General features: G+C 41.7%; 4 protein-coding genes across 6 annotated transcripts in view; 1 reads left to right on the plus strand and 3 right to left on the minus strand.

Moving 5' to 3' along the window:
* Positions 1 to 38: 38 nt before the first annotated feature.
* On the plus strand, positions 39 to 13,786 carry iscua (iron-sulfur cluster assembly enzyme a). 2 transcript variants are annotated; one of them, XM_085179049.1, is made up of 7 exons: positions 39 to 252; positions 418 to 531; positions 612 to 722; positions 832 to 910; positions 2,219 to 3,821; positions 3,888 to 5,823; positions 7,923 to 13,786. In XM_085179049.1, exons 1-5 carry the CDS (start codon positions 151 to 153, stop codon positions 2,305 to 2,307), a joined length of 495 nt encoding a protein of 164 aa, XP_085035175.1. In that variant the 5' UTR covers positions 39 to 150; the 3' UTR covers positions 2,308 to 3,821; positions 3,888 to 5,823; positions 7,923 to 13,786. The 2 variants fall into 2 exon arrangements, with proteins under 2 accessions (XP_085035175.1, XP_085035176.1); XM_085179050.1 differs by lacking the exon at positions 3,888 to 5,823.
* Positions 2,630 to 4,193, minus strand: tmem119a (transmembrane protein 119a). The gene has a single exon (XM_085179038.1). It carries the CDS (start codon positions 4,191 to 4,193, stop codon positions 2,832 to 2,834), a length of 1,362 nt encoding a protein of 453 aa, XP_085035164.1. The 3' UTR covers positions 2,630 to 2,831.
* LOC146506805 (uncharacterized) lies at positions 8,506 to 9,267 on the minus strand. The gene has a single exon (XM_085179047.1). The coding sequence runs from the start codon at positions 9,265 to 9,267 to the stop codon at positions 8,506 to 8,508; it is 762 nt and encodes a 253-aa protein (XP_085035173.1).
* LOC146506806 (coronin-1C-A) overlaps positions 12,775 to 17,105 on the minus strand; it is a 38,412-nt gene continuing 34,081 nt past the window's right edge. For both annotated transcript variants that reach the window (XM_085179030.1, XM_085179031.1), the window contains 3 exons: positions 16,881 to 16,938; positions 16,510 to 16,752; positions 12,775 to 15,363 (listed from right to left, as the gene is read on the minus strand). In XM_085179030.1, the coding sequence (XP_085035156.1) occupies positions 15,244 to 15,363; positions 16,510 to 16,752; positions 16,881 to 16,938 (421 nt within the window). In that variant the 3' untranslated portion in view covers positions 12,775 to 15,243. The remainder of the gene's footprint in view (positions 15,364 to 16,509; positions 16,753 to 16,880; positions 16,939 to 17,105) is intronic.

Genomic DNA, 17,105 nt, shown 5'->3' on the forward strand with positions numbered 1-17,105 from the left:
GGCCGCTAGTAGGCGCTCTCTGGTTGTGTAAAACCTTCTTCTCTCATTTGTTTGTCAACACCTTGTTTTCTACAGTCAATGGTCAACACAAGCCGTTCGTGCTTCCTCGTGTTCACTCGTTGATTTCCGTTCGCAATTGGTGCTGGAAACATGGCGAACGTCTGCCTACGAAGCTCCTCGTCCTTGCTGCTGTTTTTCAGCAGGAGGATTTTCAAACCGGAGCTGAGCGCTGTCTGCTTGTACCACAAAAAGGTAACCGAGTGAAAATGCGTCCAAACCCTCTGACGTCACCTTACTTAGATAGAGTTAGCTGACATTTTTTGTTGTTGTCACTGGTAACATTGCCCTGTCTGTCAGTTGCTCCACCAACAGATCAGAGATATATATATTTTCTGATAAGTGTGACCTCTCCCTAAGGTTGTGGACCACTATGAAAACCCGAGAAACGTGGGCTCCCTGGACAAAAACTCCAAAAATGTGGGGACTGGATTGGTGGGTGCACCGGCATGCGGTGATGTTATGAAACTTCAGGTAAGCTGGAAGCCAGCAGCAGAAACCAATGTATTGTCATGTCTTTGAAATTCCGATGTTTGACTCTGTGCTGTTTGCAGATCCAAGTGGATGAAAATGGAAAGATCGTCGATGCAAAGTTCAAAACATTTGGCTGCGGATCGGCCATTGCTTCCAGTTCTCTAGCAACAGAGTGGGTGAAGGGGAAGTCGGTATGTTAAATTACCAAACAAAGTACAGGCAACCAAAAAATGTACCCTAAAAGTGCTGTTTTCTCCGCTTTATTGTAAAGGATCTCATGAATCTGCTTTTACCCTGCAGGTTGACGATGCTCTGAAGATCAAGAACACAGACATTGCCAAAGAACTCTGCCTTCCTCCAGTCAAGCTTCACTGCTCAAGTAAGTTCACAGTCGTTATTAACACCTCTTAAGACATGGGTGTCAGAATATATATCATATATCAAATATAAAGTCTGGGGGGCAGAATCGACCCAGCAAAAACTTCAGTCCGGCCCACTGGAAGACTTTGGAAAATGTGAATTGTATTTTCATTTCAAGTTTTGTAGCTTTTCCTAATAGAAGGATCTCCACTGTGGCCATTCATACTAAACCAAAGTATTTTAGGTCAGCTAATAAAAAGAGACAGTAATTTCTTACCATTTAAACACAAAGGGTCATGCTGACCGATTTCTTTAATTCAATATGGCAGCATTTCCTAATCGTGTAGAAAACCTGAGAAATATGATTCAAACTAGGGGGGGGGGGGGGGGGGGGGGGGGTTCTTACATTAAGCTATCTCAGGGATTAAATATGTAGTTAAACAGCTTTACAACAAAAAAGGGGAGTTTCCCTGGTCCAGCCCGCTTAAGATCAAAATGTGCTGTTAGGTGTCCAAAATAGCTTCAGGACCATGCACACCATTCCCCCCCCCCCCCCCCCCCCCCCCCCCCCCACCCCCCCCCCCCCCCCCTCCCCTCAAACAAATTCTTTCTCTTGCTCTGTTTGAAAGCACATACATTTATGCTTTCAGATCAGGTGTTACATGTGCAATAAATATATCTATCAACAGTGTGGGCTCTCTCTGGGTACTCTGGTTTCCTTCCACAGTCCAAACACACGTTACAGTTGTGGTCAGATGTTTACATTCACTCATCATTGGCATGAATCTCATGGTAATTTGGGGCTTTTAATGGTTTCTTTGAACTGTTGTATTTCCGGGGTGGAATGATTGTACAGGATACATCTTTAATGGCTTGATGAGTTCATAGCAGGCTTAACCAATTCCCTCTCATCTAAGGGTGACAGTTTGGGTCTTCTTCCAGACTTTGACAAAAACACAGTTACCAGACCCCGTGTGTATACTTTTAACCCTGTGTGTGAATCAGAGAAAGTCCATTATAAATTCAGAAGAACAGTTCAAAGAAATCATTAAAAGTCCCCTAATACTATGTCAGTCCTCCCCACGATAAGTGTAAACTTCTGACCACATCTACAGGTTAACTGATGATGGTGTCTTAACCATGCAACAGATTGGCAACCTCTTCATGGTGTAACCCGTCTCTATGGAAGATTGAATGAATGAATGACTGTATTAATCACACCTACATAATGATTATGTAGGTCAAATCACCCAGTTATCATGAACTGAATGCTTTTTGTTTTCCAAATTATGCTCATAGTGTCTCTAAAATCTTCTGTTTTTTTCAGTGCTTGCAGAAGATGCCATAAAAGCAGCACTGTCAGACTACCGGCTAAAGCAACAGGACAAGGAGGAACATGTTAAAGCCAGCAATTAATGTTTTATTCACTGACTATATTAATAGATTTATGCTATTGTTGGATATCGTGCCTCTCCTAGTGCCAGAGCAGTGCAGATGGGTCGCTGTAATCACATCACATCTGATCTTGCATCCGTTGGGGAATTCTCCACAGGTGTGGGATCAGTCTCTTGAGTTTAAGCCAAGGGTCACATATTGTTCAAGTGTTAATAGCGTTTATGGATTCTTTGCTTTTATCACACAATCAGAATTGTTTAATTAACAATGGGTTCATGGTGAAGCTTAACACTTTAATACACAGAGCATTAAATACATTCTTAATGAAGCAGGGATGTGGGTTTGTATTTTTATTTTTTGGCTTTGAGGCTCTTTCTGGCTCACTTGTGAGACAATGTAGGTCCCAGATGAAAGACTTGGTATAAGAATGTCAACAGTTAAAGTTTACATACAAAAGAAAGTTCAGAAAATTTGTATGAGGTGCTTTGCTTACTGCGAATAAACAAATTAAAAGACTTCAGTGTCTGTCTGTGTGTGTGTAAATGTCATCCTGCTGATCCTGAATCAGCAGGAGCCACCCTCTGCTGACGCACGAGCACCTTTTTCAGCACAAGCAGCACTGCCAGCATTACGAGAGCCACTAACACACACAGCACAATGAGCAGAGAGACTATCGCTGCAGAGGCCTGCTGAGTGAACGGCTGTGGGACGAGAGTGGGCATGAGTGCATCTCTATGTGTGGAAAGCAAGACCTGTGTCCCCTCAGGGGTTACGTTACTCTGAGGGTATCGAGCTGTAATGTTGTCTCTGCACCTCTGTTCCTCCTCAGGGAGAGAAGTAGTAGTCTTTAATTGGAAGGGGCTGACTGACTGACTGTTATTTAGGGATAAACACTCCTCATAGGTAAGAGTCTCTAAAGAGTAGTGCAAGACACGCGTCTTGGAAGAGTCTTGATTACTGTTTAGAGCTTCGGAAAGCAGTCCATTAGTGGCTAGTTTTGATATTTTCTCTGCTGGCTGCACTGTTAGCATCCTCGCCTGTGCAGAGCTGAGGTCACGTTCGTGTGTCCTGTCATTTGGCTTCAGGACACGAGGACAGATGGCCACGACAGAGAGATTCAGAAGCAGACGGTGGGCGAGATGATCAGGCTCTGTGCACACAATGTCTGTGGCCATCTTAAGCCTACCGCTCAGCAGCCAGCGGTACAGATACAGAATGTCACACTCGCACACCCACAGGTTGTTGGTGAGGTCCACAGATCTGAGACGTGGCAGGCTGTCAAAGGCGCTCTCTGGGACTGACCGCAGGCAGTTGCTGTTGATCTTCAGGACCTGCAGCTTGACCAGGGCAGACAGTGAGGGCAGGTCCAAGGCAGAGATGCAGTTTTCTGAAAGATCTAAGTGGGTCAGTGATGGTGGAAGACTCATGGGGAGACTGGTAAGCCTGTTCCCCTTCAGTGTCAGGACCTGCAGCTTGTGGAGACCCTGAAGTGCCCCGGGCTGGATGGCACGAATACGGTTGTCCTCTAAGTCCAGGTGAGTGAGGTTTCCCAGCTGCCTCAGGACACCTGAGGTGATGTAAGTAATGCGGTTTTCTTGCAGCCGCAGGGACTCCAGGCTGGGAGGCAGGCCACGAGGGAAGCGGGCTAGCAGATTGTGACTGAGGCTGAGCTCCTGGAGGCCGGAGAAGGGCCAGAGCTGGTGGTCCACATTACAGAGCTGGTTTCTGGCCACAGATAGAGCTGAGGTACTGAGAGGAACCAAGCGAGGGAGTGACCTCAGGCCTAGTGACTCACACAGAACCAGAAATCCTGGGCAGCAGCACCCAGTAGGACAGGGAGACACTGCAAGGCAGGCTAGAGGACAGATGCAGAGAGCCAGCAGGACGCCACATCTGCACCAAAGCATGACTCACTGCAAGAATAATGCAGGAAAGACGAGAAGTTAGATGAATTTAGAGGATATGGTTCTTCTAAAAGTTCTATAAAGGAAGAGGTATACTGTTATAATATGGCTTTATTAAAGGTTAATAAGCAGCTGAAAGATCCCTGGTTTGATCCAGGAAGGACAGACAAATTCCACTGGGGCTGCATCAGGAAGTGCATCTGACATAGAAACTCTGCCAAAACAAACACGTGGAGCCACCTGCTGTGGTAATCCCGTGTGGATAAGGAAACAGCCAAAAGCAGCTTTATTAAAGGTTAATGAACCATTCATTAATACCAGTACTCCACCAGCACACTCTGGTACATATAATGACCTTATGGAAAAGAGCTGCAGAGTGTAAAACCCATTCATGGAATTGCTAAAACTATTTATAAAGCCACTTCTTACGTCTTAAAACCCCATGACAAGGTGTGACTTGTTATAAAGTGATGCCAAAGATTTAAAGCTGCCTCACTTACCATTCTTCTTTCTGTGTATTATCTGCTCCTCCAAAGAGACAGGAAGGGGTGCTTTCCCATGCTCCCTACGTGATCGACTGTCCCTCTAAAGATAACCGACGTTGCTGATAATTCCAGGCAGATGCTCATCAAAGTTTAATGACAGCCTTAAGGAGCTCTATTACCTGTTCTTTATCATCTTCTCCATCCGAACTGACCAAGAAGTCCTTTTGTTTGTCAGCTGTTTTATGATGAACAAGCTGAAAATGCAAAAGGCATTCAGAAAAAAAAATGGTATGAAAAAAAGGATGTCCTAAATATTCTCCTGTTGGAGCCCAGCTAAGGTGGAGGTTATTAGAGACTTTAGTGAAGATGTGCTACAAGGTTTGCATCTTTCTGGAAGGAAGAGTGAAAGTAAGGGGCTAGCATTTTCTCGAATTATTTAGCACCTCATTGATAAAAGAGCAGGGAATCTGAGCCCGGTGTAAGGCTCTGTCTGGGCTCACGTTTCAGCCACCACATGGTTACACTTGCTTTTCAGCTGGTGCGCTATCATGTCCCGTTTGATCTTTGGCAGTTTGACCTACTTAAGACCTGAAAGGAGTTTTATGTTTGAGGATTAAAAAAACATTCTTATGAATTTTCTACATTTTTAAAACAGATTTCAGATGTCATCATGATTTATCCATGTCACACTGGAAATAAGATATATTAAAATACACAAATGAAAGAGTTGCACTGTTCATACAGCATCAATATTTCATTACTTGCTCAAAATATGGAACAAAAGGGATTTGACTTTTTATCATAATTCTAATGGGAACAAATCAGGGTCACCAGGATTTGTATAAACAATACATGAGCTCTTGTTTTGTGCCAAAGGGTCCGTATGTATCTGGATTACTGCTATTGAAATATTAAACAATTCTGTACAGTTGCCAGCAGAGGACAAAGGGGGCTCTCGTCATCTCCAGGCTCGAGTACCTTCTTCTGCAGTCCTGCGAGGTGATGGTGCCAGCGGCTTCATCCTGGCCAATCAGAAAGCTCTGGCAGTGGTTTTTTTTGTTTTTCTTTTGCAGATCAGGGGTTTGAACTGTTAAAAGAGAAGACAGCCTATATCATCACAGAGCAGATATCACAGATCTGGCATTTCGGTAATTACCTTAAAATAGTTACCAGTGATTTCTGTGTGGACGCAGGTCAAAATGACAGATTCCCAAGTGGAACATAATGTTTACGTTGAGATTGTCCTCTTTGTTTTCCGAGACCTTCCTCGCCTTTTCTAATTGTAGGTTTCCACAGGGTTGTATCTGTGCTTCATTTGGCGTAGCTTCAGCCATTTACGCTGCTACATTTACGGCACTCAGAGACATCTTTTTTGATAGCTTTATTAAATATAAGCAAAACAAAACGGTCTTTTTGTAAACAATTCAAGTGTCAAAAAGAAAGCAACTGTGGTTGAGGTTAGGCGGAAAACAGTACGTCAGCATGACAAAAGCATTGGCACATAATTCAGGCTTAGATTTGATGTTCAAGGTCATTAACTTAACAACAGGACAGAGTAATTTAATCAAAGAAAATCAGATAAGAGAGACAAATATGCATCTGTCAAGCCTATACACGTAAGCTAAACATGCCAACTGTCTATCCTTCTACTCACATTTCAAACTTTTACACTTAAAATAAAAAAAGCATAATTTATCATATACATAAATGCACTAACTATTTAAAAGAAAAACTTAAATATTTGTTTTCTACTGCCTACTTTTTTATACATTTGCCCATTGAGAGCAGGTCAAAGGTAAATAAAGGTACAAGAATAAATATGTACAGTCATTGTACAAAGAAAGTGCCTCTTTCAGTTCAAGACAGTTCAGAACAGCATCCTGTGACATATTACAACATGTCATTGATTTAACAAAGACTAAGCTTATATGCAGAAGCAGTGTGTGAAAACTAAGTCCACCCTTCCATTATGAAGTAAGGGGGTAACTAACAGCCAGGTACTGCTGATCAAATGCATTTGATTAACTAATCATTGATTAACTAATTGTGAGCACCTTTATAAAATCAGAGGTTTGTTGGTCTGTAGTATTCAGGTGTGTTGACACAATGCTGAGGATGAAAGACATCAGCAACAGTCATCAGTGTGGGAAAGGTCATAAGGTCATTTCCAAACAAACTGAACTCCATCACTCTACAATGAGAAATATAATTCACAAGTGGAAAATTTCCCAGCAAATTCACCACAAGGTCCCCACCCCTGAGATCTACACCCCAGACTGTGCAGGCCTCAGTTAGCATGTTAAATGTTAAAGTTCATGACAAAACAATTATCAAAGAAAAGACTTAACAAATGTGGCTTATTTGGAAGGGTTGCCAGTAGAGATGCTTAGGTTTAAGTTACATCGGATTAAACCACAAGACCAAAGCAGACATGTGTGGTCACTGTGCACGGTGCCATGTTTGGGGAAAACTGAACACAGCATATCAGCACAAACACTTCATAACAATTGTCAAGCATGTTGGTTGCAGCCACTGTGTCCACCATGAACTTCTCTGCATACCAAAGTATTGCTGAGTCTAATGTGAGACCATCTGTCTGACAGCTTACGCTTGGCCTAAATTTGGTTATACATCAGGACAATGATCCCAAACACAACATCGAATCTACAACAGAATGATTGTTGCAATGGTTCAGCCAAATTTCAGATCTCAGTTCGTTTGTAATGTTGCAGGCCAAATACCCGCAAACCTCAATGAACCGAAGCACTGCAGTAAAGAAGAATGGACCAAACTTCCTCCACAACGACGCGTGAGACTCATAAAGTCATTCAGAAAACAATGACTTCAGATTATCACCACTAAAGGAGCAAACTTAATGTTTCACACTCTGCTTCTGCATTTTGGTCTGCAGTTTTTCATTTTAAGACCTGATCATTCTTTAATATGTCCTGATACGTGAAACCTTAGAACTGAAACACACTGTGATCTCTTTTTACCATGACATGCAGTACACATAGTAGATTTGTGGTAATTTATACAGCCTTTATTCAGATACCTAAAAAATAACACAGTTAAAAATGTTTATTTTTGTTTATACATTTTGGTTTTTAAAATAAAATATGATATCACGTGAAACTTAACAACCCGATGCAAACAAAATGAAGTAAATATAACTGTAAATATAAAGAGAAAGTTTTGCTACTTATCACGTCAAGTTTACTGACATTTCACTTTGACTTATTTACAGCACCGAACGTGTTGCTCTAAATGACGGATCCAGATGTTTTCACTCCAGCAGGACATAATGAGGAGATTCCTTTGGACAGGTATGTGGAATAATACTTTATTTTAGTTCCCTTTGAAAGTGTTATTCACAGGAAAAGAATACGTATTATATAAAGTTTTACTGCCTCAGTAGCACAGTGGTGTTATGTTTTTTCCAGTAATTACAGGAAAAAGAAAAATCATGTGCTTGCCGTGCCAAGTTAAAGTTGTTTTCGGCACATGAAGACAAAGTGGCCGTTAAAAGGGTCTCGGTATGCTGCTATCTTTCCTCGTGCCTGCTTATCAATCAAACAATTTGAGCTGTACCATTTGTAAACTTTTCAGTTACCAGTGATTCAGGTAATAATCCTCTTCACTGTATATTTAAATCTAGATCTTAGACTTTAATGATGGGTAATTTTTCTTCATGAGGCATGACTTCACTTAAATATAGACCTATTTCCCTCTGTAAGGCTATTCTAATGAAAACACATTTTGAGGACCCATTTTGCCTTTGCCCATTTCTGATCTTGTTTAAAAGGCGAGAAAAAGCCCACCACTGTGACTTAGTGGTGGCCTTTTTTCAGATGGCAGGTGCAGACTGGCTGACTGGAGCTAGAGCTGGAGCTGGTGCTGGGACTGGAGCTCTGCTGAACCTCCTCCCTGTGCTTCACCTTCTCTTTGTGTTTTGGTTCCTCTCTCCGCTTTTCCACTGCCTCTGTATCTCTGACCCTTCTGACCTCCTGTCGAGGTGATGACCGGACGTCTCTCCCTCTCTCTCCCACCAGTGCCTTAGAGGGCATCCGCAGGTTCTTCGGGGAGGACATGCTCTGAGTCTGGACCCTCTTGACGTGATCGACGGCGTACGGTTTCTCCTGCAGGTCACTTGAATCCTTGCGTCCTCCAGCTTTATCGGCCGTATACTTCCTGGGTGGATGAGGTAGGGGCTTATACGCCTCCAGCTTGCGCTTGTGACTCATTGCAGAGGCACAGCAGATGATGAAGACCATGACAATGAGAAGAGAGGTCACCACGATGATGATGAGCATGTTCTCCTGCAGGAAGTCCACTACTCGGGTCAGGACGTAGTCCTTCAGACGGATCATGGTGGTGGTTATGGTGTTGGTGAGAGTGGGACCCCCGGTAGCAGCAGTAACGTGAACAGGCGCACGGGTGGAGAAAGACACCGGGAAAAGGAGCTCCAGCTCGGCTTCATCTCCGCTGCCGTCCATGGATATGTTGTAGAACAGAGGTGTGGCGTGACACACAGAGCAGCACAGCGAGAGCAGGGTCACACAGGAGACCTGAAACACCAAGTGAGACTTCATCTTCTCTTTGAGTCCTGCAGAAACAACAAGAGGATGTTTTTAATTTCAGGCAGCACATAGACTCAAAGTCACTGAAAGAATAAAGTTGATTGTTAGGTGAAAAGATTTGGGACTGCCTTTCTCAACTTTAATATCTGATCAGAAGGCATGTGGTCCTGTCTTGGGTAAGATTTTTGACGTGCACGTTTCTAGTTGTACTGTCTCTGTTGGCAAGTGTTGTGCACACGTGTAGTGCTCTGTTGGCTATTTTATTTTTAATCTAACATTGCATCAGAGCTGGAAACTGAGGAAAAAAGCCAGCTTGGCTTCATTCTGATGGATGACAATGTGTCCAACAGCTCCTCTAAAACAGCTCTAAATCTTGTTGGTTTCATCTTCACACATTAGGAAGACATAAAATGTAAAAGCTTTAGTTTTAATGTGGTCTGACTGTTTCCCTTAAGACCAGCAGCCTGTTGCAGTGAGTCCTGGTTTTCAGGTGCTGGTAGGACAAAAGCCTCACTAACTGTTGCTACTCTTTATCTTAAGCTCCTCACTCACCCTAAATATTTACCGTATCACATCTCAAGTGTGACTGGTATCCATCTTGACCCGGGTTTTTCATTTGCTGCCTCTCTCTCTCCTGCACCAGATCTATTTTAGCAGACAGCAGAGTAGCCATTACTTACTCGGGGTGGAGACAGTGAGTTTGGAGCTGGAGGCCTTATAATTTGTAAAGCAGAGGGAGGCCACCCATCCACCACACCAAAGCCAGGATGAAACTGTATTCTAAAGTGAGCACAGAGGCGTGGGAGACCTGCGGCTCTCGCCTCTATATTTACGCTGGGCAGCAGCTGCTGTTCACCAGCCCACAGCAGCACAGTCTCACTGAGGATATTTCTGCTTCCAGGAAAAGCTGCATTTACACCATGACTGAGTGAAACCTCCTAGCTTGCTCAGTGTTACATTTCTCCATCCTTTTCTTTTTGGCTTCCTCTCACTGAGAAGATTTAACCGAAACCAGTGAGTCTGTTAGCTCTGCAAACCTGTTTAAGTCTTTAACCCAGTCTGTAATTACACAGTGCTAAGCTGTAAAGACAAGCTCCCCTTCCCAGTGTGGTCAAACATACAGCATGTACTGTGCTGCACCAGATGGCGGGCTGGGTCTCCATCCTTGAATGTACAGCTCTAGGACAGCCCTGCCCCTTAAGTCCCCATAATTACAGCTAAAATTACATTTCCTGTATTTCACTAGAGGGTCGCCCTTACCTTTAGCTCAAAGCCTTCTAATTTGTGACATTTTAAAGCTTTTATAAACTTAATTACATGAAAAACTTTGAAGGTGCAGAGCCATATTTTACACATATACCTATCTCACATTCAGTCTGATGACCTAGTGTGCAGCAACTTACTAAACAAATGTTAGACCATCTCAAATATTTCTTGACATACAATTGTGGCTACCTGGTACACGCAGATTCAAGGTTAGACATTTAGATCTTTTTTTTAAGTATTCAGAAGAAAATAATCCATAAATAAGTTGTGCAACTATAGAAGTATTTAAGAACTGTACCAACGATCCCTTTAACTTTTGCTGCAATATTACTACTATTACAGTATTATAGCACAAGATTATCAGCATAGTTTAATCTGTAGTGATGCATCACATGATTTACATGAAAAGTGTGCAACATTGAATGTACTTTTGCACAATCAAAAGTACATTCAGACTTCATTTATTTCTTCATCACTATTTGCCACTCGTGAAACGAATGTATGAAAGTACAACGTATGAAAGGTCAAACATCCTGAAAATATTTGGCTTCTCTTTAACCTTGAACTTAATTTCACTACAAATGTAAAATGCATACTTACAGGATGTGCTGGCCTCGGCTTCTCTTCTGTGCAGCACAAAGCAGTGAGTAAGACTGCAGAAAGAGGGAGGAAAAGGGGGAGACAAGACAAGACGGACAGACGAGAAAGTAAGAGTGGAAGACAGTTTCCGAGGATTCGCCCTCCCTGCTGACTTGTGCCGACTTGTTGTTTTACTGAGCTCTTAAAAGTATCCTCACCTCAAACTCATGTCCAGCCCTCCATCTTCAGGTTCTCCTCCCTCTTTTTCTTTTTCTTTCTGAACTTTCTATCCTCCAACAGCCTAACTCTTGGTAAGTTCATGTAGCCGGCCATGTGGGACCAGATTTTTTTATCATACATATGTTTTTTTGAGAAACATTTGATCTGAGCATGGTGATACTTCACACTAACAGGACAAAAGATACACGGGATGCTCTACAAATAGAAACAGTCTTTATTTGCAACGAAAGGCTAATTTGCCACAGTATGTGCTCGTCCATTCACAGTCTGACTGACAGATTCAACTTTAGCCTCAGTGTTTATCTTTAAAACAAATATGTTGCAGTTGGTACATGTTAGTCCCAAGTTCTTCGGAAAACAGTATTTCTATTCTTGGTGGGGCGAGTTCCACAACTTTTTTTTGGCATGCACTGAATACTCTCTAATTACGTTCCTGCTGATTACAGCCTGTCTCTGCAGGGCATACAAGACCAGTACAGGGAGAAAGCACTCTTTTCATCCTGAAACACATGTACAGAGCAAATATATGAACTAAATGGACTTTTAGGAGCACTGGATAACTGTTTAACTTGCAGCGCATTTATTTAAGGGTGCTCGTGTTTCTCGTCTTGTTACAGCGTAAAAGTGTCAATTATAGTTTTTTTTTCTTTCCAGGGAGCCAAACCTTTCTTAAAGTGAAAGGTAATAGTTTCTGAAGGCCATTTTCTGGAAATCTTTCAGTTTTCTTTGGACATTTTCGCAGGAATGTTTTTCTTTTTTAAGCCACTTAACACTGACCCATGAATCATCCATGCATTTAAAAAAGGCACCAGTGTTGTGTCTGCACATAACAAACAAAGAACCAAGTTCTATATTTAGCCACTTTGGAATAAAGTAGTGGTAATGAGAGGCTGGTGGTAACTATTTTAGTTGAATCTGTAGAAAATGGTAAAAATTAAAGTGTGACAGGCACAAACTAGCATGTTTGCAGCAACAAGGTGATTCCCAAAGAGCTGTTGGAGCACACATCTATGTGCTTAAGAAACAGAAGAAAAAAGAATCTAGCAAAGACCTGACACAAGACGTGAGAGAAGATTTTTCCCTTCAGTTAGTCCATCTTAAGGATGGCTCATACCAAATATTGAGTTTCAAGCTTGTTAGAACTGTATGAACTCAGAATTGACTTTTACTTTATTCAAATGATAAAAAAATAAAAATAAATAAAAAAATAAAAAAAATCACTGCAACTATTTTCCAAGCAATACAAAGAAATGAGAAATAACTCAAGACTTTTGGGAATGCATGTTGACTCTGTGTGTGTGTGTGTGTGTGGGGGGGGGGGGGGGGGGGGCAACCCAGTAATACAGTAGTACCTAATAAAGTGTCCAGTGAGTGTTAAGGTGTCATATTGATCATTAATCGGTGTATTTGCTAATTAACAACTGAACAGTGAACTCATTTTAAAAATTCTTTATTAATTTTTCTTATAATCAATAGTTTGATATTTGAAGCAAGAATAATGAACAAAAATGCTGAGCAGACCTCCACACGAGGCTTTCATCCTGGTTCATTTTTCATCAGATTTTCTTTCTTGATAACCTCCGACGTAACAGAGGTTCTGCTTTTCTCATGATGGCAAGGTGCAAGGAACAAACAGGGGGAATGTTTAAAAATCCACCTCCCACACAAATACCCTCTTCAGCACATCCGCAAAACAAAAGAAATGGGGAGGAAAAAAAAATACAGATATATGGTCACGTTATTTACACAGTTCTCACTCGTTTTCTAGACCTCAATTACAAACATACATCTATCTTTCAACACATTTTTTATTTTTCCACCTACAGTGTCCCTTTGGATCTCTATAAGCTACTACTCCTCAAAACTCCGCTCTTGTGCCAACAGTTCTAACCCAGAGAGTGGCAGTCTCATATAAAAGATATGGCAGTATGACCAGTGTCAGCCAAACATGCATCACACTCTACATTTCCTGTCACTAATATTCTCAGATTATTGATGACTCAGCTAACAGATTCCTGGTTTTACATCATTTTACATTTTAAGCTTGTACCCCAGAGGAAAGTGTCACAGCGTCAGGGGCACAATGTGTTTGACAAACCCTGACAAAGTAATGCTGCCTGGTGAACTTTATTATGGACTGGCAGGACTTCATGATGTCACACAGTACGTAAGAAACCGAGTCCTTTGAATTTTGTACTGAGTATAGCACCTCAAAGTGGGTTTAAACTCCAGGCACCTCGCCTCCATTTATTCCACAAAACTACTCACAGAACAGTCGATCTACAAAGAAACTAAATAAAACACTTCCAGGGTCACCTCTATGGCACTTTCAGGTCTTTACAGTGGTAACATTTATTAAAGGCAAACAACAAATTGAACCATTACCCGTCTCAGCTTCCCACAGGGAAACAATCTTTAAAAAAAACAAACAAAAACAAAACAACAACTCAGGTTGAAAAATATGATCCATTTTCAAATTTGACTGCACTAAATTGGAGCATCTGAGAAATAGCCAAGATGTGGAAGTGCTAAGAGGGATGTAGAAACAGCTGGAACAAGAAACAGGATTTAATTGAACATTGAAGCAATAACCCAACTACTTACTTCTTCTGAATTAAAAGGAAAACTCTGTAGTGGAAAGTCTACAGTGGCTGGTACCTAAAAGGCCAGAGACATGAGGACCCAGATTAGGCCTTTGAGGTCTAGCCAGCTTTAACATCACATGGTTAAAAGCAGTCAAGTAGCTGCGGGGTTATTTGATGTCATTTTAGAAAACTTTCTTTTGTGCTTGTACAGAAAACGCAGACATCAGATGGCAAAGCAAACAAAAGAGCAGTGACAAAAAAATAAGCCCACTGCACTTGACTACAGTGATGTGCTGAGCAAACCCCCGGATAACCAAACAATCGGGTTGGAGTTTTTCCTCGCAGAAAGAATGAAAATGCAAAAGCTCATCTTTCCATGGGCACCACATAAAGAATCCCAACGACCAAACAGTGCAACTGAGTCACCGCAGTGAGTGTGTTTTCCCCCTCATACCAAGAACAGCCAATAAGAATTGTGGAATGTGTCACTTTCTTGAATAAGTGCAGAGTGCATGTTGGTAAAGCAAGGTAGAAAGGAATGCATGTTTACTTGGACTATTACGTCCACAGTCGGAATGATGGAAAAGCGACAGGAATGAAAGGAAACAGCAGAGGCGAAGTGTGGATTTCTGCAGCTTCAACAAAGACAGCAAGAATTAGTCACTTAAGGTTGTGTCTGAGTGTTTGGTGTCAGCTGTGGCAACCTGCAATGTATTTTCTTTTAACTACAAATTTAATCTGTCAGTCTCTCTTTCAGAACCATCCAATTAAATTATTTTAATTTCATAGTGCATCACTGATTTTGTTTCCGTACTTAAAAAAAATACTGTTAAGGAAGTGTAAACAAAAGTCCAGATTTGGCAATGTCTTAATTTTGGAAAAGGGCAAACACCAAACACTGAGGCCTACTTATAAAACATGATGCTATACAATGATAAATTGGGGGTGGGGGCTGTTGACATGGTTTTCTTGATCATTATTCTAAAATGCAAAGAATTATGTAAGATCTTTTTATACAAGTAGACACAATTTAAAAAAAGAAAAAAAGAAAAAAAGACTGCCACAGAATAAAAGGAATAGTCCTTTGCCACCAAAAAGAAAGTATTTTCTACTAAATCTGCCACATGTTCTTCTTATTCCACCTGTTTTAAACTGAGGGTTGGGAGCTGGCTAAGAAAAAGTTCATCTGGAATGTTGCTAGGGATCTTTGCTAGGCAGACGAAACACTGTCATTGAGATAGGCAGTGAGTGTTCCCGCCCACCCCCACCCCCAGCCAGTGGAGCGTCCTGAATTGTAGCGGGTTGGGCAAAAGGGTCCTTAAATGGCAAGTTTGGACATCTGCTCTTCAAGTTGGACGATTCGCTTTTCTTGACTGCTGATCATGTCCTTGAGGGACTTGATTTCTTTCAAGATCTCCTCCAGCTTGGCTTCAGATTTCTGTGAGAGATACGAGAAAACAAAAGTGAGACTTGATGGGCTTTTAACAATCTTTATGAAAATACAGCTACAGTCACTTTTAAAATGAGGTAAACCTAAGGTGGGTCCCTTAGTAGTACGCCTTGAAACCCGTGGGTCAAAGACACTTCTAGGAATTTTAAGCTGGTTTTGCACACGCTGAACTTAATGACTGCACCCATGAATAGGGCAGATCATAGAAAGATGGATTCACAAGGAGTGAGAGTCTAGTTAAATCCACTCCCTAACAGATTGTGGCAGGTTTAGTTTATTTAAATTCAACTTTTACCTTAAGATCAAAAAAATCAATTTACTTAAAGAGACAAGTTTCTTCATTATTAAAGTTTGATGAATCCATTATTTACTGCTCAAGTTAAAATGTTAATCTTGATCTACACTGACCAAAATTGCTGGTTATTAATTTTCTTTCTTTTTTTTTTGTCATAATCTAACAGCTTTAATTCAAGTGTCCTTAAACCAAAAGCTTCATTTCCCCTAGCAGGAATAACCTTAAAGCAGACTACTCTCTGATCTGTACATGTAAGGCCCTTTGGGACAACATCCCAAGCTGTTTCACCCAACATTTTTCTGAGTTTTAAATCAAGTGTGGTAGGATCTGGCAGTCTGAGGGTTAACATCTTTCAACACCACTGGAGCCCAGTGGGCTATGATTACAGAGCAGACCTTCACAGAGACACATGGGCTGGGACCAAGGCTGTGTTGTGGGTGAGGTGCTGCTGGACGCCCAGGAGCAGGCGCCCAGAGCAGCAGAAGACCTCTCCCTCTGTGGGCCAGAGTGGGACGAGTAACATTTACAAACCACCTCATCTAAGTTTGGCAGCAATCTGCCATGACTAATAAAAAAAAAAAGTAACGCTAGGAGTCCCAGACAGCCACCCGCAAGGAGATGAGACAGTGGCATAGCATGACCTACATGCAGAGACCTCAACATATACAGTGTAAGACTGTGAAATAAGGCATCTCAATCTACTGTTTAATCTAATCATGCAAAATAAACAACTGTTAAAAAAAACAACCTTACTCCTTAACACTACACATCTGAGACTGAGTGACAACGTACTGTTAAACCGGTTTTAACTGGACACACTGATGACAGCAAACACTCACAATTGATGGAGCTGGGTGGGAGGACTTGTTGGAAGAGCTCGACTTCTCTGAGTTCTTGGTGACCTTGTTGTCCAACATGTTCTTTTTGACCACTTTGAATTCACGGTTCTTGCCCGGGACGTAGCCATTCTTCAGAGAGATGAGAATGGGGTCTCCATTCTTACCATCAAACCACTCCTCAGCCTCCAAAGCAGGATCTGGACCAGCTGTGTCTGGGTACAAGTCGTCCTGGAACAGGTCCGACTGACGGGAGAGAATAGAGCAATAAGTTGTGAGGAAAAGAGAACTTGTGAATGTGGTGCTTGTGATTTAAAGAGTACATTAGAGGTCTAAAAGATGCTGCAAAGTAACATGTTAGGGCGAGTACTAACCTTTCTAGGCACAGTCATCACAATAGGCTCACACTTTCTTTCATGCAGTTTATAGAACCTGCAACATAAAAAGTCTGGTGTTACTCACAGTTCAATACATCATTACACAATAAAAACAGCAGCAGTTTCCTGTATTATTGTATTGCGGTTACAGTATGCCTCCTAGTGGTCAATCAATAAACTCCACATTAGAGATGATGGAATATAATCAAAACGATTTCTGGT

This window comes from Neolamprologus multifasciatus, chromosome 12, assembly GCF_963576455.1.
Source record: "Neolamprologus multifasciatus chromosome 12, fNeoMul1.2, whole genome shotgun sequence".
In the NCBI taxonomy this organism is placed as follows: Eukaryota; Metazoa; Chordata; class Actinopteri; order Cichliformes; family Cichlidae; genus Neolamprologus; species Neolamprologus multifasciatus.

Coding starts and splice junctions, on each gene's coding strand:
- iscua (XM_085179049.1), top strand. CDS start 151: ATGGCGAACGTCTGCCTACGAAGCTCCTCGTCCTTGCTGCTGTTTTTC. Junction 532..611: donor GTGATGTTATGAAACTTCAG/GTAAGCTGGAAG, acceptor TGCTGTTTGCAG/ATCCAAGTGGATGAAAATGG. Junction 911..2,218: donor AGTCAAGCTTCACTGCTCAA/GTAAGTTCACAG, acceptor TGTTTTTTTCAG/TGCTTGCAGAAGATGCCATA.
- LOC146506805 (XM_085179047.1), bottom strand. CDS start 9,267: ATGAAGTCTCACTTGGTGTTTCAGGTCTCCTGTGTGACCCTGCTCTCG.
- tmem119a (XM_085179038.1), bottom strand. CDS start 4,193: ATGCTTTGGTGCAGATGTGGCGTCCTGCTGGCTCTCTGCATCTGTCCT.